Raw genomic sequence first — 25,083 nt, forward strand, 5'->3', positions numbered from 1 at the left:
TGGAGAATCAATAAGAGGTGATCGTCTGGATAATTCCTTGGCTACTATATATTGTTGCTATATACGTTCATGAGTGTAAGCTCCATTTTTTGCATGTAATTCAATGTCAAGGTCACCCAATATTATCTGTCGCGTTTTCTTGCTATTCCACCATTACAGTAGAATACTTTATACATACATATATATATATATATATATATAGTGATTTAATTTCTTATACACTAAACGAAAGAGGAAAATATTTCGATCTTATAAGTACACTAAAATGCGAAACAATACAAATGGAGTAAAATAAAATATAAAAAATTGAATTCAAAATTTAAACTCACATAAAAACAATCAGTGATGGGAGTAGTATCTTTGGAAACCATAATCCAACAATAAATTAGAAATCTTAACTTCTAAAATAAGAGATATGCGTAGAGATTTTGTGACTAAAAACAAAAAATTCCAGAGTGAAAGTGAGTCCCTCAACAAATGATTTTCCCAACTTAGTCCCCCATCTAATTCATTCATTTATTATAATATAGATGTTATCCAAGAGTTCAAACTAAAACTTCAACCACATTATACTAGATTATAGTTGAACACGGTAATATTAATCACATTCGAGAGTTTCAAGTGAAAAAATCATTTGTTATGCTTGAAAAGCATTCCTTATTGCATATTTTTTGTTTGAATAATTGCTTAGACAGGTCTATTTATGCATACAAATAGTGAAAATGATAAATTTAAATTTTTTTAGAGTCCCCAGGATTCTGCTAGACAAATCTATATTTATTTAGAATTTATATAAAAATTACCTGAAAATCAGATATTCTTTTCGGCTTTGAATAATTGCTTCAAAAGTGGGTTGTCGCAAACCTTGTGCCTTTCAAGTGTTCGGCCTCTAACGGTAATCCATACAAACTATCAATGAGAAATATCTTAAAACCTTTTAAGAGAGAGTAATTGCTATATCTTTAGGTACTAGCTATATTTTTTGTGTTTTAGATGTTTTTGTACTGTATTGTCTTGTACTTCATAGAAAATAAAGGAATACGTACTATTCTATTTGTAGAAAAACCTAAAAACCATATAAATTATAAAATATCAATTTGCTCCCTTAAAATCACATATATTATTTTAGGATAATTTTAAAAATTTATTCAATCAAGTCCCTATTTGAGTGTTTATAGGTTTAAAATTGTAATCCCTTATAATAATTACATTCTACTCCTTAATTTGTAAAACTTATTTACTATCAAGTCAAACTTGATACTCATTTTAATTTTTAACCAATGGTTCTTATCTGTGTGCCTATTAGGTTCTATACTATATTGATTCAAATATAAATTACAATCCTAAATAAAAGAGGATGAAATAAACTAAACCATTTAATTTATTATTAATTCAAAAATTGCTTGATTTATATTTGAAAATCAAGTGTAATATATAACAACTCATCGTGATTCCTTAAATATTAGAAAAATCATAAGTGGTTTGACTTAACATTTCAGTAACCAGTTTCTCATTGTAATTATTATCCTTTCATCATAAATGTTTTGATTTATACATTATAGCATGGAATATATCTGCTTTGTTAAATCATTTTTTATTTCAACAGTATAATCATTCATTATTTAAATAAGACTTGAAACTCTTTTCAAATATCATTTCTCTTTTTAAATTTCATCATACATTAGCCAAGAATTTCACAATCAATACTATTTGAAAACAGATGAAATATTTTTTTAATTCACTTAGGGTGATGAATTCTCTCATAATTACTTAAATACCTTCAAATAGTTTATGTTATACCTAATATTTTCTTATTTGTTACCCTTGATTAGGACAACATGTGATCAGGATCAAAGCATAACACTCCATATATAAGATAACTTGGTGATCTCAAGTATAAAGATCACTTACATAATTATTACATGAGACTTTGTATAGATATATGTGATTTCTCCATATATAATTCTCTTACGGGTAGTTCAATGTACATGTTATCTAACAAATACCTCCATATTAGTTTCAAATATTCTTCATATATCAATTTATGAGAGCAACTATTTTTTTTTCCATAAAGGAAGGAACATAATATGCATTGTTTTCAATAACTCTAATTAAAATTCATTCTTAATAGAATATTGATCATGAACATTTAGGAATAATGTTTTGATACAATAGGAATCTCATAATTATAACAACTTAATAATCTCTCATGCAAAGCATTTTTGTTCCACATACTTTATCATTACTCTAGATTCATTAATCAAATATTAGATTTATTAATCAAATATAATTGAATATTAAACATAAAAAAATCTTTATTAATATTAAATATGTTTTTCATGAATGAACTTAGTGTTACATGTAACCAATTTATGGGTTACGGAGCATATTTATTAACAATCTTTCAATTAATTACACTATGTACCACAAAAGGTGATGATTGAATCTTTCCTATCAAAGTAGTATTTTTTGAAGCAATATTGGTTGAAAAACCAATTCTCAAGTTAAAAACATGATATAAATTATAAAAACAATAGTCAATAATATTTTTAATAAATATTTTCGCTCCATAATAAGCAAGTAATAAAAAAAATAAAACTTGTAATTAAAAAACTTAATAAATAAAAACAACACATTAAAGCCTTAAGATTGTAAATCAAAGTTTGTAAATATATTAGACTAGCTAGCAAGAACATTTAATTTATAATAGAATGAGAATACAAAACATGAAAGATTGTTCAAGATAAGCCTATAGTGCATACTATTTTAAATTTATAAATATGCAAACAAACATACTTTCAATATAAATATAATAAAAAGAATACTAGTATGCATACTAAATATATATTCAAACTTGCAATATATATAAGATCAAATTTCTAGCATGTATAATAATAATAAAAATAACAATGCTTAAGTTAAAACAAAAAAGGGTTATTATTTGTTGAAGTACTTTAAATAAATGAAATTTTTGTTGTTGTCTTGTCTTTAAGGCTTTATTGCTCATCACTTTTGCAACTAGGATGTTTGCAATATGTCTTTCAAGATTCCAACAACATCATCTTAGTTTAAATGCACTTCTAATTAATGTCTTTGAACCAAAAAAAAAAAAAAACTTAAATATCTCTCAACAAAGTATAAACCTAAGCTCTAGATTTTGAAGAAAAAAAATCAAAGCATAAAAAAAAAATGAAAACACTAATTAAATGAGGTGAGAAAAAGTGTGAAAAAATTAAAAAAAAAAATCAAATTATAAACTCTTCCTTCACTTCTCTTTCTATAGTGAATTTTAGAAGCTAAAAAGTTAAAAGAATTAATAATAATTAATTCATACTATTATTAACATTTGATTAGCCACTATAAATTAAGAATTAAATTTTAAAAAAATTAAGGATTCTTCAAGATTAATTTTTTATTTACCTATAATTTATTTAAATCATGTTAATTAAATAAATTTCCAACAATATACAGCTATCCAAAAGAAAAGAAAAAAACTACGAAAGGAAACGATTGAAATAACTACATATTTGTTTCTTTGGACATTTGTTTGCCAATTAGTACGTGTTCTTTGCTCTTTTGCGAGGAAAATTTGAAAAGCAATTTAAGTAGTTGTAGAATTAATGTAATCTATAGAATTGGCTCAACTCAGATCAGTAAAAAATTCATCCTAAAATAGTGCGAAAAATATTATTTGTCAACGATGCCTGCAATGCCTACTATGGGGCACTGGCAAGAATTAATGCCTTAGAATTGTTGCTGGAGAGTGTCATACAAAGTGTTAGCAAGACAGACAAAGTAGTCTAATTTTTGCCTCTCTCTCTCTCTCTCTCTCTCTCTCTCTCTCTCTCTATATATATATATATATATATATATTATATATATATATATATCGCGCATGGAAGCACACAAGGAAGAGAGTGTAGATAGTTTTGATCATGAGCAACTCATTAAACCAACATACTCAAGAATCAACAAAAAAAGAGAGGAAGGCCAAGAAAAGGTGCCGACGTCCATGATCAGAGGAGTCGCTTTTTGGACAATATAGAGAATGAAGAATTTACTTCCCTCCAAGAGGAAGTTAGTGCTGAAGGAGCCTTAGTTACCTTACTCAGTCGTCCGCTGCAAATGATCATAAGGCGGCGGCGCAAGCATAAAGGTACACCAAAGAGAGCTGCAATAATTTAGTCTATCCATTGTCTCTTTGGTTTAATTTCTTCAAAATTAGGTGGGATTAATTGCAAACCAAGCTTGCTACACCCCATCTAGTTCTAGTTTGTGTTTTAATTTTTCCTTTATCTCTGCCTCTCCTTTTTATTCCTTCCAAATTCAAAAGAAATGACAGATCATTACACTGTGCTAATTAATGTTTAATGGTAATTTGTCTTGGTAGTAATCCTCCCCTCTATTAACTCTTCCCGCAGGTCCTTCTTCTTCTCTGATTATCCCACAGTTGCAAGCCTCTACACCAGCGTTTTATTCCTCTTCCATTATGACATCTGGTGTTCTTCGCCTTCTACTATTGTTCAACAGTTGTCATCCTTTGCATCAGTGTTTTATTCATCTCCTATGTTTGCTGGCAAGTTCATGATTGCTCCTCTTGTTGCTGGTTTAAATCCTTCTACTCTTATTTCTCACATCAATTTTATGGTTGCCTTAGCCCACACACAACAAGTTATTTCTATAAAACTATCTCATAACAACTACTTGTATTGGGGGATGCAAATGAAACCTCATCTCCTGGACCTGCAGGTTGTTTACTCCTTTGTTGATGGTTCTCTATCTTGCCCTCCTTCTCATATTATTTCATCGTCTTTAGTTGTTCATGTCTCAAATCCAGCGTTTATGTCATGAAAACAACAAGATTATAAGTGTTGTTCTGTCCTCTTTGTCTACTAAACTCTTAAACTTGGTTGTTTACTGCCACACCTTGTCTCTTCTATATGGAAGACTCTTGAGCAAGCTCTTGAATCTCCATTGTGTTCTTGTACTATACATCTCCACGGGTCTTTCCAAGACGTAAAACGGGGTGATTACATGGCCAGTGTCTATTTGCAAAAGCCCAAATCTCTATTTGATGAACTTGATGTTGCTAGATGACCAATCACGTTAAATCACTTCAATTTCTATGTCTTCAGGGGCCTGCGTGGAAAATTCAAAGACTTGGTTACTAGCCTCTCCACAAAAGCTGACCATTTTATTTACATTGAGTTCCAAGTCTTTCATTTATGTCATTGTTTCAATTTCAGTCCTTGTCTTCTCAATTTATGTAATCTCAGTCAACTTGACCTTAAAATCAATTTTTCTTCAATTTCACTCATGATTTGAACCGAATTAATCCCTAATGTTTTCTACCTATTTTATTTTAGTCCTTGTCTTTCTAGTTTGAGCAATTTCGGTCAAATTGACCTTGAAAATTAATTTTCTCTTCAATTAAACCCCTAATTGAAATCCCAAACTTTTCATTTTGGTCATTGGCTTGCAAAATTAACCAATTTTGCCCTCAAACCCATTTTTTTTCTCCTCAATTAAGATCTCAATTGATTTAATTGGACTCCAAAACTCTATAATCTTTCTCATTTTGATATTTAGTCTTCCAATTTGCACAATTATGACCGATTTCAATATTTTCCTCTAGTATTTTCCTAACAAGACCCCAAACTTGCATAATTGTACTGAATGAACAATTTTTTAAAAAAAAAATCGTTCTAAATGATTTTCTATTTTTGAAAGGAAAATATTTTATTTATTTTTATTAACTATTTTTAAAATTAGGAAAATTTTTGGGGACCCAAAATTAGATTATAACTGTAGAGATGGAACTTCTTTCTTAATAGCAAGATTTGAAACTTACTAATAACAGAGTTTGAATGGCCAAAACAATTTTCAAGCATGGTTTTATATTTTATTTTCTCACAAAAGTTTTGAGTTTTCTTGTATGGATTTTTTAAATTTTTTTTTAAATAAAATGCATTTTGTTTCAAATATTTTTATTTGGATTAAAAAATAGAAAGCATAAACTGATAAAAAAATCAATCAGACAAAAAGTATAATATTTTTTTCAATTATTTTGGATTTTTTTTTTAAATTAGAATCAATAAATATGACATGCTTTTCTTCTTATCTTTCTAAGTTAAAATTAGGGAAAAAATAGATTTGACTATAGACGAAGGGTTAAACTGACACCGAACCACAGGTACTTAATTGTCAAAAGAAAAACCACATGGTTGTTTTTGTCAAAAAACAATCCTCAGCGGAGCACCCTCATGAAATGAAGGGGGAAAAAAGAAGAGGAAAAGAAAAGAAAAATTGGCGGGAAGGATGGAAAGTAGACTCTTGTAAGAAAATAAACAAAAAACACACCAAGGCTTTCGACGAGACGCTATTCACGCAGAAAACGCTGCTCACACACAGCAGAGGCAGAGGCAAAAAGAGAGAGAGAAGAGAAAAGCAAAAATGCACGGAGGCAGCGAATTCGATGGAAGCGCAGCAGCCTTCATGGGCGGCGGATTCATGCCTAATCAATCCGCTCAGCCTTCTTCTTCTGATTCCTCCTCCTTCGCCATCTCCAAAGTACCTTTTCTTTTCTCTTCTCTTTTTACTCTGCTTTCCTCTGATCATCAAAATTATAAATTCCTTGTTTAATGGCATTTGCTTTTCCTAAACCCATGAAAGTTAGCGGAAATTTGTAGTTTGTGGGAACAGAAGGAGATCATTAGGCTTTTAATTTATTGTATTTGAATGGCAGAATCGGGAGGCGCGTTGCTTGTTTTCGCTGACTGTGAAGCAGATAAACAACCTAACAAGCAATGATGAATCTAATCTCATCATTGATGGTGCTGAAGTTAACAATGTAATGTTTTCTTTTACCACCACACTCCTGGGATTTGGGTTTTTGTTTTGGATTGGATTTTATGAGTTTATAAATTTCTGTGTTAGGTTACAATTGTGGGGAGGGTGTCCCACAAGGAAGACAAGGCCAGCGAGTACTCCTTTTTAGTTGATGATGGGACTGGACAGATTGAATGCACCCAATGGTGAATTTCTTTTCATTTTTCTTGATTCCTTTTTAATCCGGGACAGGGAAGTGCATTTGTGGGTTTATTTAATGTTCAATTTGATTAAGGTTTGTTTGGTGTTTAAATTATATTATTATGACAGTAATGCAATTGTTTCATGTTGTACAGGGTTCAAGAAAGCTTAGATACAGAACAAATGGGGGAAATCTTGTATGTTTTTGTACTGTTCTCATACAGTGCATCCTTGCCCTTTCTTAAAATTCTAGTTGCTTATTGCTTAATTGATCAGTCTATTTTTCTTTCGCTTGAATATAATTTTCACTGCATCATTGTTTGCCACTGAAAAGATTGTGTATGTTGGATTGTTGGGGTTCTGTGAGGAAATCAAAAGGGAATCTTGGAAAATTACTACATGTTTTCTTGGGAAGGAAATTTCTGGTGTTAGGATGCCAAGTTTTCTTTCAGTGTACTATCCTCAGCAACCAAGATGAGAATGAAGGGTTTAGATTCTTCATGAAATAGTTTCTTAACACCAAAATAGTTATTCACGTAACCACAGTTTTTACCTTTAAATTAATTTGTTTGATACTATTTTAATTACCATTTTTTGCTATAGAGTTGGCATGTATGTTCGTGTTCATGGACACTTAAGAGGGCTGCAAGGCAGAAGGTTCTTAAATGTCTTCTCCATTAGGTATGTATTTGTGTTTCCTTTTCTTTTCGTCTGTTAATTTTTTTAATGAATATGGAGAAGGCAGACGTTCACCCTAGCACAGAATGCCTGTTGTTCTATTGTTATTAGGTCGTTGTTGGATAAGGTATAGGCCCTTAAATTATCCATGGGTCGTGTTGACCTTTTGAGCTCATCTTTTCCCCTATATGACTTGAATTTGCACTAAAATGGCACGTTTTTGTTTGATTGAATGTACAGAAAAGCAACAGCATTTTAAGCGTACTGTTTTATTTTGCATTTCTTTGAAGATAACACCAATAGTGTTTTCCCTTGACGAGTTTATGAGATTTGTATCTAATGGAATACCTTTTAAATCTAATTCAAAGAAATTTGAGGGCAACCAGCTACTCAATCTTTTGGTGCTAATTATACTGAATCAAGATGATTATTTGTTTTTTTGTAAAATTGTGGAACCAGCACCTGTCTCATTGCATGAGTTTGATCTTGTGCATGCTCCCCCCATTCTTCCTGACTTGCTCTTTTTTATGGACCAGTAGTTTTATATATACAAACTATTTTCATGCATCACACGTTACAGCAAGCAGAGTATATCCAGTTGGGTGCAGAAAACCAAAAATCTTAATTGAACTTGGCTTCATTTTTATTCCCTTGCATCTAGTAGCAGTAAGTGTATTTTGCACCTGTAGCTTTATAGGAGAAGTCCAGTGAATATTACCTGCTCTCAAATCTGCAGTGGCAGCATTTGTTTCTTGAGTTGCTGTGCATGTAGATAAAACGATGCTGTTTGTTGTGTTGAATATATTATCCTTCCCCTGCCATCTGTACTTTCTTCAGGACCTACTGTTTTAGTTTCTCTTTCTTTTCTATTGTTAGGTTGGTGTGAGGTTGAGGTTGCATCATTTGGCAATTTCCTTTGAGGACCTGAGTTTAACTCATCTCTGAATTTTACCAATGAACCATGTGTGGGTCTCTTCCAGTTTTTTTTCTAGAGGAGCATAGATTTGGCTACATTGTATACTTGAGAGATCCCAACACACACACACACACACACACACTTGAGAGGGTTTAGTTTCATTTTTATTGCAATTATACTGAACTAAGTTCAGTGGTACAGTTATTTGCTAAGCCCCTCCATAAACTGTGTGGTTAGGTGTCTTGATCAAGCAATTTCACATTTCTTGTCTGAATGCATAGTTGAGCTTTGAATATCCTTAGCATGATGTTTCCTTTTTAATACTCTAGTGGCTGACTATGATAGGTATTGCTGCTTTTGAATTTGGAGTCTGGTCTGGGCAAAAGATGACAAACTGGTCGTTTCACTATCGTTACCACTTCAACACTATTCTTTTGGCTCTCAGAACCTTTTCAATATTTCACATTTTAAAAATAAAAAGTAAAATTATTATATTCACTTATATAGATCAAAGTGAAGTTCTTGTGTTTGTTAGTATTAACATCCATGGACAAGATATTACTTTCTGGACATACTATTTCTTGGCTTAATTTCATTTATCTAAATTTGGATGAAAAACTGCCTATTTTGGCAAACAGGAAGCAATCACAGTAACACTTTTGTTTGTTCTATTTCCTAGTTAAACTATTTGTCTGAACAAAACTCATTTATTGTTAATTTATGCCACCGTTGTTTTTCAGACTATTAACGTGACAATTCTCTTTTAGAGTTTTAATCTCAAACTTTTGATGTGGTTTTCAGGCCTGTTACAGACTTTAATGAGGTTCCAAACCACTTCATTGAGTGCATATATGTCCACTTCTACAATACCAGGATACGGGTATTGGTCTAGTTATTGCAATGATGCTCCATTTTAATTTTATATTTTTTTGTTTTAAGTATGATTTTGTAATTGATATGATATGGTAGCTTTGCTTATGTACTGTATTTTCACACTGAATGTGACCTTATGCTACTAAGTTCAGGGTGTCACTGCTCAGCCCCCAGTGGCAAATTCAACAAATACCTCTTTAAAGGGATACCAAGCTGCCCCACCATATCAAGTAATCAATCTCACCCTGAGAATATTATTTTGCTCAATAGTTGAGTTAGCATTTTACTGGCACTCAAATTTTCCTTTTTTTCAGTCTTCTGCCTATTCCAGTGCCGATGGACTGAACAATGCTAGTCAGATGATATTAAATTTTTTGCAGCAACCTTCGTATCTGTAAGTTATATTTGATACCCTCAAATTCTTGAGTTTTTATTTTAATGAACGTTGCAAGATGAAATAGAACACAACCCATTGGATACATGTGACGCTCAGATGGGTGCCACACTTGCACTAGTGCTGAGATTTTCGTTTCCCTTTTTTTATATAACTTGGCTTGACTCGACTCTGAAATGAATTTTGTTCTCTTCTTAGTGTTGAACTGTCAACAGGGAAGCTTTTTTCTTATATTTCTACTTCTATCTGCATGCCTGCTTTTTGAATTTTCACTTTAACCTAGCACATCATGTAACATTCTGGATGTGTTCTCTTGTTAATTGTTTATTTTTGAAATCTTTGGTTGAACACGAAACTTACGACGAGGACAATCTATAGGCAAGTGGTCAACTGCTCGTATCTACAATAGGGCCCATGATAATTAATAAGAGGAGAATAGTTATAGCCTTATCGGAAACTTTCAGCTGTTATTAAAACTCTTTCATTTACCCTTTTTCTTGTAACTCATTATTGCATACAAAATTTAACATACTTACAATTTGCAAGAAGAAAATCCAAAAAAGGAGAGCATGCCAATCCTTTGAACCAGCTTGTATCGATGAAGTTCCCGATTCAGAGAACATATAGTTAAGAAAACATTTGTCTATGATGGTCAATAGATGACTGGATAGAGAATGGAAATGTGCACACTGGATAATATGCTCTGCATCCTATATTCCATTTACTTGATTTAATTATATGAAATTACAAGTTATGTGCAAACTCTCAAATTATGCTGGCATTGGTGGATAATGCGTTGTGATAACATATAATTCAACATGATCTTCGCAAGGTGCTGTTGACCTACTAATTAATAAACTGTAAAGGTGTACAAATAAGATCATTCATTTTGTGGTTGATTTATAAAAGTTGGTTAATTCTCCTATGACAATATTCTGCATTTTTGTCTGCACAAATGTTCTGGGAAGTTCAAGTGTCTGTGGAATTGATGCAAGCAAACTTGAACATGTCTTTATGTAGACATGCATTGTGTATCATGCATGCTTTTTTGGATGTTAACAAATTTTGGCCCTTGTATGGTATCTTGGACTCAACGCACTTCGATTTGGTACACTAAAAGTTTATCCAATGTTCAAGCTTTGTTCTTATTCATGAATTTGCTTTAATGCTCATTATATATTGTTTGAGAACTTTGACCCATTGTGATCTTCAATTTTCTAGCACCACCGAGGGAGCTCACTATGATGCCATTGCCGGTCAGCTAAAGATTCCAACGGATAAGCTCAAGTCTCTCTCACTCAATCTCTCTCTCTCTCTATCTCTCTTACTGTGCTTTTAGAGGAGAATGTGCTAACACCATCCTTCTTGGTCTTTGACAGGGAAGTACTACAGATGCTTGTTGACAATGGCCTCGTTTACACAACTATCAATGATGATTACTATAAGTCCACAGTTAATGCTTGATATCTAAGATGCTGCGTTTATTGTCATTCTGCTGTGTAGCATCTTTGATTTGTTTATTGTCAATAAACTAATGCATCGTTGAGAAAAGTAGCACATTTTATTTAAGGTTGTTCATGACTTCATGGAATATGCCACCGTTTGTTTATATGAAATGAACTGCTGTTGTGCTGATAGTTATATACATGCTCGTCTCCCCCCAACATTCACAGGAATGCAGCCCTCTTTTGCACTTGTCTACGATTCAAATGAAGTTCTCCGAAGTTTGGAAGCACAACCTTGGTATCGAACTCTTTTGTCCACTTGTTTTTCTACATTTGGAGGTGTATAGTCTTGAGCTACAATGAGCCCATTTTCATTCTATGGGTACTTCTGTCTCCCGTTCAAGTTCCACCTTCCTCATGTGTAAATGCATTGACGATATCATTAAAAAAACAAAAGGCAGACGACTTCCATGGCCCAAAAAATAATAAATATTCGGCCCATCTAGTAAGAGGCCGATGAATGATTATAGTATTTAGGAGGAGTAATTGTCTTTACAGGGACACAGCCGCACGTGTGTCAGCTGACTGGGTGTCGCTAAGTCACGTGCACTCACAATCCCACCGCCCACCTCGGCAGCCGTGCAAGATGTCCATCTAATCTAATAGAGAGAAGGCACGTGTATGTCTCTGACCTCCCAGAAAACACATTGTTTTAGCCGATAAATAATGCCACACAGCTTCAATCAATCAAAAGGCCATCACTTCTTTCTTGTTCTTAAGAACAGGAATGCATTATTATTTTTCCTTGCTCAATTGAGAAATATTTTACTAATCCGATCTCTCCTAACCAAACCAGCAATAGAAACATACAGATTTATGGACATGTCTTTATATATGGTAAGGGAATTTAAGTGTCTATATATTCAAGTTTTTGTTTGGATTGGACTTGGCAATTCATCTGTTTTATCTGTATTGATATATATTGCAACTAAAATTTAAGTTTTCCAGTTCAGTCAAATATATAAGCAATTTATACCGCGGTTAAAGAATAACTGAGAATCATATATCAAAGTATATGTATAATCTCATTCATTAATCAAACTATATTGTATACGTTTTTCTCAGAGAACTCTGACAATTAGTAAAAAGGGTGGATTCTTCTTTTCTTTTTCCTCTTGTTTACGTTCTTAAGTCTAGGGTAGGTCACCAACTTAAAGTTACATATTCAGAAACTTGTAACCAAAAGCTAGCAATCGGCAAGTAAAGGGCCGCCCGTACATAAAATAAAATAAAAAGGTACTGCGTGAATTGAAGCCTGTCGTCTCCAAGCAAAACCTTTGTCGATGAGTTCACAAGCCTTGACTCCATTCTGCAACACTGCATTAAGAGTCTGTCAAACGGGTGGTGCAGAATAATCATAACAAACCACACAAAAGACACATGCTCCAAATATAGAGAAGAACAAACAAAAGGCCTTCATCATACACAGAATGTAGAAACATTTAAATATTAAGGAGAATTCAAGCGATGACAATAACAGTATCTGGCAATATGCAAGAGATTATAAGAAAGAAAAGGAAATCCCTCCAAATAAGATACAAAAGATGTCATGTGAGCTGTGATCATGAACTAATAATAAAAAAACAATAATGAAAGCTAATCGAACGTGAGGAATCATTCGTTTCACTGACCACAAATCATACTTTATAAACATAGTTTGACCAGGAACATACATTTAGATGTTTCATCATTAGATTAGCTAGCTTTTAGTCTTACTGTTGAAGATGGGAACACACTCCCGCCGAACTCTCTGCCAATAATCTCCCTTTTAACTTGGAAAAATTGAAAACCACTCTCTTTTTAGCGACTTTGCTTGGTGTCAAAGCATTTTTAACACTGTCCATCTAGCCGGGTTTCGAGGCCACCTTGTGATTTTTACCTAATCTCCTTTCATGTGGGTTTTGCTTGTCTTCCAGTTTTGTTAATTGGTTGGCTGCTTTGTTGTTTGGTTCTGTGTTCTCTTAATCACTATGAGACAACCCTTCGTGTTACATGTGGCCATGGCTTCCGGAGCGGTGGAGTGGGCAATTGTACAAGTGATGGGATCTTGCTTCGTACCTAATCTTATCCCGTTTGATGATGTTTGATGTTTAAAACATTATTTAAATTTTGGTTTGGATTGGATTCATGTTAGCTTGTCCAGTTAACAATTTGTGGGTGAAATAATAAAAATAAAATTATTTAAAAGTTTTTAGGATCTCGTTAAATTGATTTAGAGTTCTTTAAGAATTTATTAACCGAAAATATGAGTTCTTTGATTTTAAGTAATTCTTTAAAGGCTGTGTTGTCGCAAATCATAATTTGTCCAGTTGTCCGGTCCTATTTGTGAGAGACAGATTGTTATGCCGAAGAAGAATTTTTATCATGTTAAAGAATTATTCATGAAATATGTATATCGTGTTAAAGAATTATTCATGTAAAGAACAAACATAATTTAACATGGTTGATATACTCATTTAGGAGATTTTTCACTAGTGGTTCGTGTGGATTACTGTTAAATCATGGAATATGTCTATCATGTTAACAAATAATTTAACTATAATTAGAGTATGTCTACCATGAAATATGTATACAATGTTAAATTAATCATGTTTGCTCTTTACATAACAGTCATTAATCATTTGAATAAGATTTGAAACTCTTTTCAAATCTCATTCCACCTTGGTTGATGATTTTTCAGTCAATAATATTTGAGATCAGATGAAATATATTTTTTAATTCACCTAGAGTGATGAATCATCTCTTGATCATTCAAATACCTTTATATAGTTTATGTTATACTCAATGTCTGTCATTTCATTACCTCGATTAAGATAACATATAACAGGATCAAAGCATAACATTCTCTATATAAGATAACTTAGTGATTTCAAATCTAAGGATTACTTACACAACTGTCATGTAAGTCTTTTTATAGACTTAAGTGATTTCTCCATATAGAATTCTCATGCGGTTCAATTCAATGTACATGCCTTATGATAAACACCTATATATTTATTCTAGATATCTCTTATACCTCACCTTATAAGAATAGTTGCTTCCTTTCATAAAAAAAAGAAAAAAGAAAAAAGAAAAAAGAAAGAAGCATAATATGTACTGGTTTCTATGGCTCTAATAAATATCTAGTATTTAAGATAGTATCGACTATCAATATTTTAGAAATAATGCTTTGATGCAATAGAAATCTCATAACTATAATAACTTTATAATTTCATTTGCAAAGCATTTATGTCTCATGAAATTTATTTTTATTCTAAATTCATAAATTAAATATTAGATTCATTAATTTTAATATTATATGAATATTACCAATAATTATATTAAATTTTTAGTAATATATATATATATATATATATATATATATATATAATATCATATGTAACTAAAAATGTTAAACAGATTGTGTAATGCGGCTGTAAATCTCCTTAACCATGTGAAGAGATACCTTGGCATTATAAATGAAGTTACAGTTAAAGAGTCCTATACAATAGGATTGTATAAGTGTAGGTGAACAAACTAATAGATACAATGAATTCTATGTTAATTACAATTGATCTTAAGGATAACTCTTATCAACCGTTGTAAGGTAAGTGTGGGAGAAGGAAGAACGCGAAGCTTGCTTTGAAAGAGAAAGAATTGTGGTTTGGACACACCTTTTATAAAGGAGTCAGCGAGCTGTAGGGAAGAGGGAACAAATTGTAACTTCAAGAAGCCATTAGCAATAAGCTCATGGACAAAATGGTAGTCAATGGCAATATGCTTGGACCATGAACGAGTACTAGGAATACCAGTCATGAAGATGGCACTTTGATTGTCATAGCACAAAGTAGGGGAAGTTGGTAATGTCACATGAAGGCCTCTAAGTATTTGAACTATCTAAGCAATATCAGTAGTGGCGACCGTTAATGAGCAATACTTAGCTTCTATACTAGATCGTGAGATAGTACTATGTTTCTTGGAAGATCGTGAAATTAAATTAGAACCAAGAAAGATTGCATAACTAGTGGTAGATCGACGAGTGTCATGACAACCGGCCCAATCAGCATCAGAATAAGCAAGAAGTTCACAAGTGGATTGTTTCTACAGCTGAAGACCACAGTGAATAGTGCCTTTAATATATCATAAAATGCGTTTAAGTACACGAAAGTGATCCTCTGTTGGAGAGTGCATAAATTGACAAATGGAATTAACGTTGAATGACAAATCAGGTGTGGTGATAGTCAGGTATTGTAGTGCCAGCCAAAGAACAAAACAATGTAGGATCAATATACAAAGGTCCTTAAACTGTCAAATGTTGTCCCACAACAAAAGGTATAGAGATTGGCTTAGCGTCAACCATGAAAGCTCGCTGCAAGAGATCAAGGACATACTTTGTTTGGCTGAGGAGTAGACCCTGATCAGTAGGCTGAACTTCAACACCAAGAAAATAATGAAGGAAACCTAATCTTTAAGTGAGAACTCCTTGGAAAGAGAAGCAATAAACTAATGAACTAGAGATGTATTACTGCTAGTAATTACGATGTCATCAACATAGAGGAGTAGATAAGCTGTCCCGAGAGTAGAGTGATAGACAAATAATAATGAATCAGCTTTGCTGGAAAGAAAACCAATTTGAAGAAAAAAAAACTGAAGCGATGGAATCAAGCTCTTGGTGTTTGTTTCAAGTCATATAGTGCTCGTTTGAGGTGATAGACATGTCGAGGAAACAAAGGATCAGTATAGCCTGAAGGTTGTTCCATGTAGACTTTATCATGAAGGAGGCCATGGAGAAACGTATTATTAACATCAAACTGATGTAAACACCAGCAAGATGTAAGTGTCAATAACAGAATCAGGCGAATAGTAGTTGGGCGAACAACAAGACTAAACGTGTCATCAAAATCAACACCCTTAATCTGAGAGAACCCTTGAGCCACAAGACGTGCTTTATGGCACTCAATTGACCCATTAAATTGAAGTTTGGTCTTAAAAATTCATCAGGAACCAACCACATTATGAGATGAAGGATGAGGTACCAGAGTCCAAGTTTCATTCCTCTACAAGGCTTGAATTTTAGAGTCTATAGCAGACAACCATTCAGGGTGTTTGGCAGCTGATTTAAAACCTCATGGCTTTTTTAGAGCAAGTAGAGTTTCAAAAGGATATAAAGAAAAGCAAGTAGTCATAGCATGTTGGACCCGTGGTTTAAAAATACTAGTCTTCCCTCGAGTAACCATGGGATGGCTATTAGTGAGTAGAGAAGGTTGGGAAGAATCAAGAGATGGTGAGGCTATAATGGATTGTCACCGCAGGGCAAACATGAGGAACTAGACGGTAATGATGAGAGGATAGAGTCAGTAGTTGAAATAAAAGGACTAGACACACATTTTGCACATTCAAAGAAAGTATTATAGTTATTGATGGATGAAATGTTAGGGGCAAAACCATCGACATAGAGAAAAGCATTTTTGAAAACTTTATATGATGATAGATATAAACACGACATGTCTGTCAATCGAAGCATCGAAAACCCTTATGAAGGGTACTGTAACCTAAAAAGACACGAAAAAAATTTTAGAGATAATTTATATGGCAAATAATCATATAAATAAGGAAAGCAAAGACACCCAAAGGTACGAAACATGAAATAATCAAGTTTCTTACCAAACAATAAATCATAAGGAGTCTTACCACCAAAAGACGGTAAAGGGAATCATTTTATGAGAAATATTGTCGTAGATAATGCCTTAACCATAAGGATACTAGCAGATGAGCATGAAATATATGAGTATGACCTATTTCTAGAACATGCCAATGTTTGCGTTCTACAATGCTATTTTGACTAGGAGCATATGGACATGCTAGACGTTAAACAATACCATGAGATTGTAGATGATTTCAAACTTAGTAATGGTAAATTCAGTCCCGTCATCACATTGAAACTATTTTATTTTTGCTGAAAATTGTGTGGTAATGTAATTTTAGAAGTTGATGAATGTATCAAAAAAATCATATCTATGTTTAAAAGGAAACATCCAGCTAAATCGAGTACAATCATCGATAAAAACAGCGTAGTAATGATAATAATTAACAGAAGAAATTGTTGATGGGCCCCATAAATCACAATGTAAACAATCAAAAGGAAGGTCATAACGTTTATCATTAAGAGAGAATTGTAAACGATGACTTTTACCAAGCTGACAACCATCACAATGTGAATAATCTGTTTGAATCAATTTGTCACTACAAGAAATAGATCTTATTCTAAATAAAGAGGCAACTAAATGAAAATATGGATGACCTAGACGTGCATGCTATAGTCGAACTATGGCTCGTGGCTTATTGGAAGAGAGAATTGAAGCAAGAGCGCAAAGATGTTGATCAAGAATGTAGAGACCATTCTCACATTGACCGACCCTCAGTACCATTCTGGTAGCTAGATCCTGTATCACAAAGCCAAAAGAATCAAATATAACCTGACAGTTAAGTTGTTTTGTGAGTTAACTGATAGAAATAGATTTTTTGTAATGTCTGGAACAATAAAAACATTAGACAACACAATGGAGCTTTGAGGAACAATATTAGAAACAGAACCTTTGTGAGAAATTGGAAGAGATTATCCATTATCAACTAGGACACATTCATTGATAGTGTAAACAGTGGATACATCCAAATTGTCCGGGTTATTTGTTATATGAGAGGTGGCACCATAATCAAGAAACCACTCATGATTATTGAGGTCTTAGACAGTTCATGCAAAAAAGGCTTTAAGGATGTTAGCAGGCTGTTTCTTTTTAAACTTCAGGAAATTCCAGAAATGTTTAGCCAAGTGGCCCTCTTTGTTACAAATTGATAGTAAATCACGGTGTTGGGTAGTGGTTTAACACTGCTAGAGTATGTAGAGGTTATGGAAAATCATGGTTTTCCTCTCTTTGGTTCTAACTTGCATGAAGTCTATTATGTATAACAAACAAAAGTGTATGGCGAGTGGGAAACAGACTTTGCAATATCTAATGACTTAATGCTTTTGGAACAATCTCGGGTAAGGAGGGTAATGGAAGGTGTGAGATCATTGTGGTAGAGAAAATCTTGTAATCTGGTCCCAATGCTTATAAATACCAATGAACTTTATATGTGTCATCAACAGGACGACCAATGGCTGCTAGTTGATCACAAAGTCCCTTGAAAATCATAGAGAACTCAACATCAGATTGAGATCCTCGATGTATTAGTTGGAGTTCATCTTTGAGATGCAATTCACGAGTCTTTGATCGGTGTGAGAAAGAAACTTCAAGAGCTTGCCAAGCCTCATATGAGTGTCATAAACCCAATACCTCACTTATGGACTCTTCTATGAGGGAAGAAAACAGCAAACTCATAAGCATTTAGTCTGTATGCAACCAAGAATTATGAGCAAGATTTGGCTTTATGACTCCACTAGAATAAGTGATCACAACACAATGGAGCAACAATGCTCCCATCCAAGAAACCAAAGAGTTCTTGACTAGTTAACAGGGGAACAAACTAATTTCTTCATAATAGATAATTGGAGGAGGTTAGTTTAATGGTAAGCATGTGCACCATTGTGTTGAGCGGAAGAGTAAGGTAAGAAGAAAATGAATCTGCCATGATTTCAATCTCCAACTGAGGCTTTGATATCATAAAAGTGTTATATAAATTGTGTAATACAGTCGTAAATCTCCTTAACCATGTGAAGAGATACCTTGACATTATTTAATGAAGTTACAGCTAAAGAGTTCTATATAATAGGATTGGATAAGTGTAAGTTAACAAACTGATAGATATTATGAATTCTATACTAATTACAATTGATCTTAAGGATATCAGTAATGAACTAATTAAATACATGATATATTAAACTAAAAGTACTATTATCATGATGGAATGTCATGGAGTGTTTAGAAAGCATTCGTGCTCGTGGAAAGTTTTGTGATCAAATTGTAACACAAGGAAAAATACATATTTCTGCTCGAACAAACGGATATGGTTCATTATTTGGAGCAATTATTGCATATGGTAGTGGAAAACACCCCAATTGTAACACAAAGAATGTTCTCTTCTGTTAATTAGCACAATTCATAAAAAGGTTTGCTCCCATTTTCTTTTCTTTTTTTAATATTATTACTATTTACAAGTTGGAAAATGTCGGCTTCTACCGAAATAGTGCTTCCAACCTAACACTAGAACTAGCTAGAACACGCAAGTGAAGATCTAATTTTTTTGGTTTTTCTAAAAGATGTTGAAAATTAACAGTGATTAAATTCGCTAATTAATCATTTGCATGCAGCCGTGATTAAGATTGAAAAAGCTTCTCCCATATATGGTCAGGCAATTAAGAATATATCTATAAATATGATTGGTTCGATCATTAGACGTAGAAAATCAACTGTTCATGACTTAATTTAGCCTGCATCTGATTTGAGTGACTAGACTATAATGGAATATCAGCATGCCCAGCAGAGCACCGCCTCGGCACCCCGTAAAAATCTTGGGTGCTTGGAATCTTTGGTACCGAGTTGACACGTGTGAATAGTGAGTTAAACAACATACTATCATAATGCACACGTGTCCTCTGAGCGACATGCAGGCATGAGGGCACCATGAGCAAAATCTATCTTCTTCTTCTTCTCTTGGCAGATGGATTAGAGAACAAATAGCTCCAGTCTCCAGCGTCCGGTCCACCCTGCTACTGTATTTTTAACTATTCCTGCGCCTGCCTAATTTATTCTGAAAGGTACGTGTCACTTACGTGAGAAAACCATTTCCACGCGCATCTCCTATTTGCCTTTGACTACGCCCCAATTTTGCTATTACACAAAAATTGCCCTCTTGCTTTTTCAAGCAAACAATTGGCGAGATTATTACATTGTGTTTTTTTTTTTAATTTTTCTGTTTAAGTATCTTAATTTTCATTTTTTTAAGTTTACAAATTTCTAAATCTTTTTTAATCAAGTATTTTATTTTTATGGTGTCAAATATATTGTTAACATGGTTGTTAAACCAATACATTAATATATATATATATATATATATATATATATATATATATATATATATTAACGTGGGTGTTTAGAACAGTTTACGCGTATCTTAATTAATTCTACGGATTCTGAAGTTAACAACTATATAAATTTTCAGTAGCTTTAAGATTTGTAAGACTCAAACTGGTGATTTTTAAGAAACAAATCAAGGATCTGACCAATTAAACTACACTCTCCAGGGTTAATATATTAATATATTGAAGTGTATGCTATGAATGAATAAACATTTCACTTTATTTTTGTAATGAAAAAAATAAATCTGTAATATTTTATCCAATTAAATTAACTATTTTAACCCGTGATTTGTATTAAAACTATTAATTTCTTAACTGGAATATAAGATTCTCAAGTTTTAAGATTCTCATTTAATTTTTTAATTAATTGAGAAAGTATTTTAACATTTAATATAATATTATTAAACTCAATCTCAATAATAATCCAATCAATAATTATTATTTTTTGTGCTATATAATTAATATATGTATATTTGGTTACCAACAAGGGGATTTACTAGCAGCAAAACACCTCGTTCACCTCGCTAAAAACGCTTGGGTTCGAGCTGTTGTGTTATAGGCCTTTGTTGGTGGCAATTCCACGTCCTACAATTCTATTCGTGGAGGAGGATTACTAAGTTTTCTGCCCTAATATATATATATATATAGACTCTGCGAGGGTTCCTCCAAATATGTAGGGGTCTTGTAAGACTATTTGTTTTTTAGTTTAGGGTAGACTACTACTACTTGTGTCTTGTTTTTGCACAGAAAATATTTATTTTACTAACTATGAGATATAAATAAATAAAATTGCATGATTTTAGTAGGTGAGATATCAAATTCAAGTACCATAAAATTACAGTTTTTTTTCTTAAAAAAAAAAAATTCAATGATCATGAATGCATGAGCAACTATCAAATTCAAGAGATTCACGAATCAAATTTAATGTAGCCTCGTGCTGCTTGAAAACAAAAATGCTTCCCCGTGACCAACACGCTCTGCTAGTTGCAGTGGAGAAAAACCAGAAGCGGCATTCATGAGGTTGCCCGTCTGAGATATTGGAGATGAATGCCGGCAGGTTTTTCTCAAGCTACTAGTGAGTGTACAGAAACGATATGCCCAAATGGGATAAGTAAATAAAATTAAAATTTAAGTGAGAAAATCCTCCCCCAGAGGCGCGAGTTGTCCTTTGCTGACCCTTTTCTTTCCTGTGATAATGATGAGTCAACAAAAAAAAATGAGAGGGTTTATTATTAGAGACAAAGAAATGACACGCGGCACTCGTTGGGGACCAATTGTAATGATTCATTAGAATTAACACAAAATCCCCTTCCTTCATGGGTCACCGTGTCCCCCTTCTTCCCCCCTTGCTTCTCCACTATCAGACACCAGTTGTGTATATCTTTACACTCCATTTTCTCACTTATTTCCAACTCCTTCGCCTTCAAAAGTTTAATTTCGATACATTTGTAGTTATATAGAGCTCAGGTATATAGTTACTTCTAGGTTACTCGGACTCGAAATTTTTTAACGTAAATAATAAATATTAAAATTATAAAGAATTTTTTTTTTTTAATGTTGTTATTAAACTTGATCTAATTAAATTTAAAAAAAAATAAAACCAATTAAAAATCAATAAAATATTAAAGGATAAAATTTAAAAAAAAAACTATAAAAATATTCAATGAAAACTCAACATTGAATAATGAAATGAAAAATAATTGAAGGATAAAAAAAAATTAAAGAAAAAAAAACTAACATAAGCTTGTGGGCTTACGTGGCATGCATAATGTATAGGTCATCTTTTCTTTTCTTTTTTTTAAGGGAAGGACAACGTTTTGTTCGCCCTTGCTTTTTTCTGTAAAAGAACAATAGGCAACGTGTCGTCTATTGCTACCTAGAATTCATCCACTATTAAAGTGATTGAAAAATCAGGGGTAGAAGGTTGCCCTAAAATTCTTTTTTTTTTTTTTTCATCTTATCTTCATCCAAAAACAGCTCCAAAACACAATAAAGACCCTTTATAAACTACCCAACAACCCTAAAATCACTCAAAAAATTATAAATCAAATGAATCCAAAAAAACCAAATTGAACTCAATTTATAATTCTTGCCATGTTTAAAAGAAAAAACCACCTCCAACGAACACCTATAACAAAAAGAAGAACTCGTTGATACAAAAATTATTTTTTTATAGTTGGATTGTGGCCAATTGATGACTTGACTTTCTCTCTCTTTGTTATTATGTGAGTCTCTCTCTCCTCTCTCTAACACATTGATTGAAAATAAACAATAAACTTTTAGACCAAAATAAAAATTATTACGAAATGATCATGTATCTTCTTCTTGTTTTACATGCTAGTCTTCTTTATTTTATTATTTTTTTTCTTTCTAACATAATTTCTCATTCAATCTCATCTTATTAGGTCATAAAAGAACTCAATTGAAAAAATTAAACAATTAAAAGACAAAAACTAAAAAAAAAGATGGAAATTAAGAAAGGAAAAAAAAAAGGAGCTTCATATTCCACAAATCAAGCCAAGTCTTTCAATATTAGAAGGTAATTTATGACAATTGTATTTTGTTTTTGCTTTTGTTGTTATTTAGATCCTCGCATATTTTGTAAGAATATTAAAAAAAAACAGGTTAGATCATATTTAAATGATCAACTAGATGTGGTCCCGCTTCGTTGCGTGGTTGGATTAATGTTTTTCATAAAAAAAAATATTTAGGTGCTGCAAACGCGTTTTAAAAAAAAATATGTGACCGGATTATAGACTCAATTGGGTCAAATAAGTTGGTTTTATTTTTATTAGATGATAAAAAAAAAATAGACAATGATAGTAAACATACCAATTTTAAAAAAAAATGATAACTTGGAAAAAAAATGATGCAACTCAATTATTAGCCAATTAGATATGGAACGACAAGGTTGGGTAAGAAAAGGAGAAAAACAATGGCCTAGATCAAATCAAGTTAACATGAAAAACCTACAACCTAGGTAATAAGAGGCAACCAACCTAAGTTAACCCATCAAACTCACAATCTAGATCACAAGATTAGGATAACCTGCTATATAAAAAAATAAAGAAAATCACAATCCCCATTTTTCTCTTAAAAAACAATGATGAAAGATGACATTAGAAAACATTGTGATTTTTTTAGAAAAATGATGTCAACCCATGTTAAATTTTCAAACTCATGACCCGAGTCAATAGATCTTAAGCACCCTATCTGAAAAAACTATAAAGTTTAATAGCTAATCAATCAAACATTAAAAGGTGAAATAAAAAAAATCAATTATACAAAAGGCTTCAAAACCAAAAATAGCAATTAAATTAATGAGGATCAAAATTAAAATAAAAAATAAATTAGAAGACAACTATAATTTTTTTTTTTTTATCGAATGGTGAAATTGAAAAGAAGAATCAATTTAACAAAATGACAAAAAAATCAAAAGAGATGAGACCAAATTGAAAAAAGTAATAAATCACAAATTAAGATTAATGGATGAAATTGAAAAAAAATAAAAAAATTACAAAAATTCAAAGCAAAAGAATTAGAAATCAAAAGAATAATGATCAAATTGAAAAAAAATAATATATCATAAATCTGGATTGAGGAATGAAATTGAAAATAAATAAAATTGTACAAAAAATCAAGAAATGAAAAGAATAAGGAACAAACTACAAAAAAAAAAAAACAATCCATAATAAATTGAGATTGAATGATGAAATTGAAAACAAATAAAAATTTTATATAAGGATAAAAAAATAGAAATTAAAAGAATAATGATCAAAGTTAAAATACCAACTGCTAAGAGGATAACTCTAAAAATTTGAAAGGTGAAAGTGATCTTTGAGTGGATGAGAGAGAAAAGAAACAAAAAAAAAAAAAAAAAACATTGTCATCAAACCGAGTCACCTCCAACGCTCCACGCCACCTAAAAAAAAGGACATTGTTAAGATTTTAATAACATTATGGAAAAGAGTTTTTGGTTGCTAGGAGACTCTGCACGCTCCTCTAGAAAGGTGCGGGCACCTTACATATATTGGCATGTGCATAACATTTACCAATAACTTTTTTATTATAATATTATTTATGTTTATTAAAAGATTAAATTGCTCCCCAGAAAATTATAATAATAATATAAAAAAAAAAAACATAATATAGAGATGAAAAAGCTCTTGGAAGCAAGTTTTAGAATTTTTAATTTAATGGTAATGGTCATTTTACTATATATAAAAAATTTGAAATGATAAAAAAAAAAAAAAAAATGATGCTGGGTCTAAATATTTTGCCTTAATTGTAAATGGGTAATTTAATTGTTTTTAAAAGACAACTCTGCCTGCAATTAATCAGGTAATAACTAATAAGTTTTATAAAAAGATCAAATTAAATACCCCCAAGACTAAGGATATTAATTTTTTTAAAAGAGCAAAATAATAATTATACGGTAGGAAAATGTATCTATATATTTGCATAATAAAGTTTCCTTGCACTTTAGTTTTTTCTTTTATATTTACACACCCAAATTACGATGATGGACAATTATTCAAACATGTGACTGAACACTATTCTTTATTTTTCTTTCTTTATCATCTCTCCTTTTCTTAGCAAAAAAACATTTTCTCTAAACCTCAATTTAAATTAC

At 32.1% G+C, this 25,083-nt stretch overlaps 1 protein-coding gene across 1 annotated transcript; it reads left to right on the forward strand.

The window, feature by feature from the left end:
- The first annotated feature begins 6,347 nt into the window (after positions 1 to 6,347).
- On the forward strand, positions 6,348 to 11,628 carry LOC118032482 (replication protein A 32 kDa subunit B). Its single transcript, XM_035037189.2, has 10 exons — positions 6,348 to 6,570; positions 6,746 to 6,850; positions 6,937 to 7,034; positions 7,185 to 7,226; positions 7,633 to 7,710; positions 9,425 to 9,503; positions 9,649 to 9,726; positions 9,811 to 9,890; positions 11,112 to 11,177; positions 11,270 to 11,628. The coding sequence occupies exons 1-10, from the start codon at positions 6,454 to 6,456 to the stop codon at positions 11,352 to 11,354; spliced, it is 828 nt and encodes a 275-aa protein (XP_034893080.1). The 5' UTR covers positions 6,348 to 6,453; the 3' UTR covers positions 11,355 to 11,628.
- The last annotated feature ends 13,455 nt before the right edge of the window (positions 11,629 to 25,083 follow it).

This window comes from Populus alba, chromosome 6, assembly GCF_005239225.2.
Source record: "Populus alba chromosome 6, ASM523922v2, whole genome shotgun sequence".
In the NCBI taxonomy this organism is placed as follows: Eukaryota; Viridiplantae; Streptophyta; class Magnoliopsida; order Malpighiales; family Salicaceae; genus Populus; species Populus alba.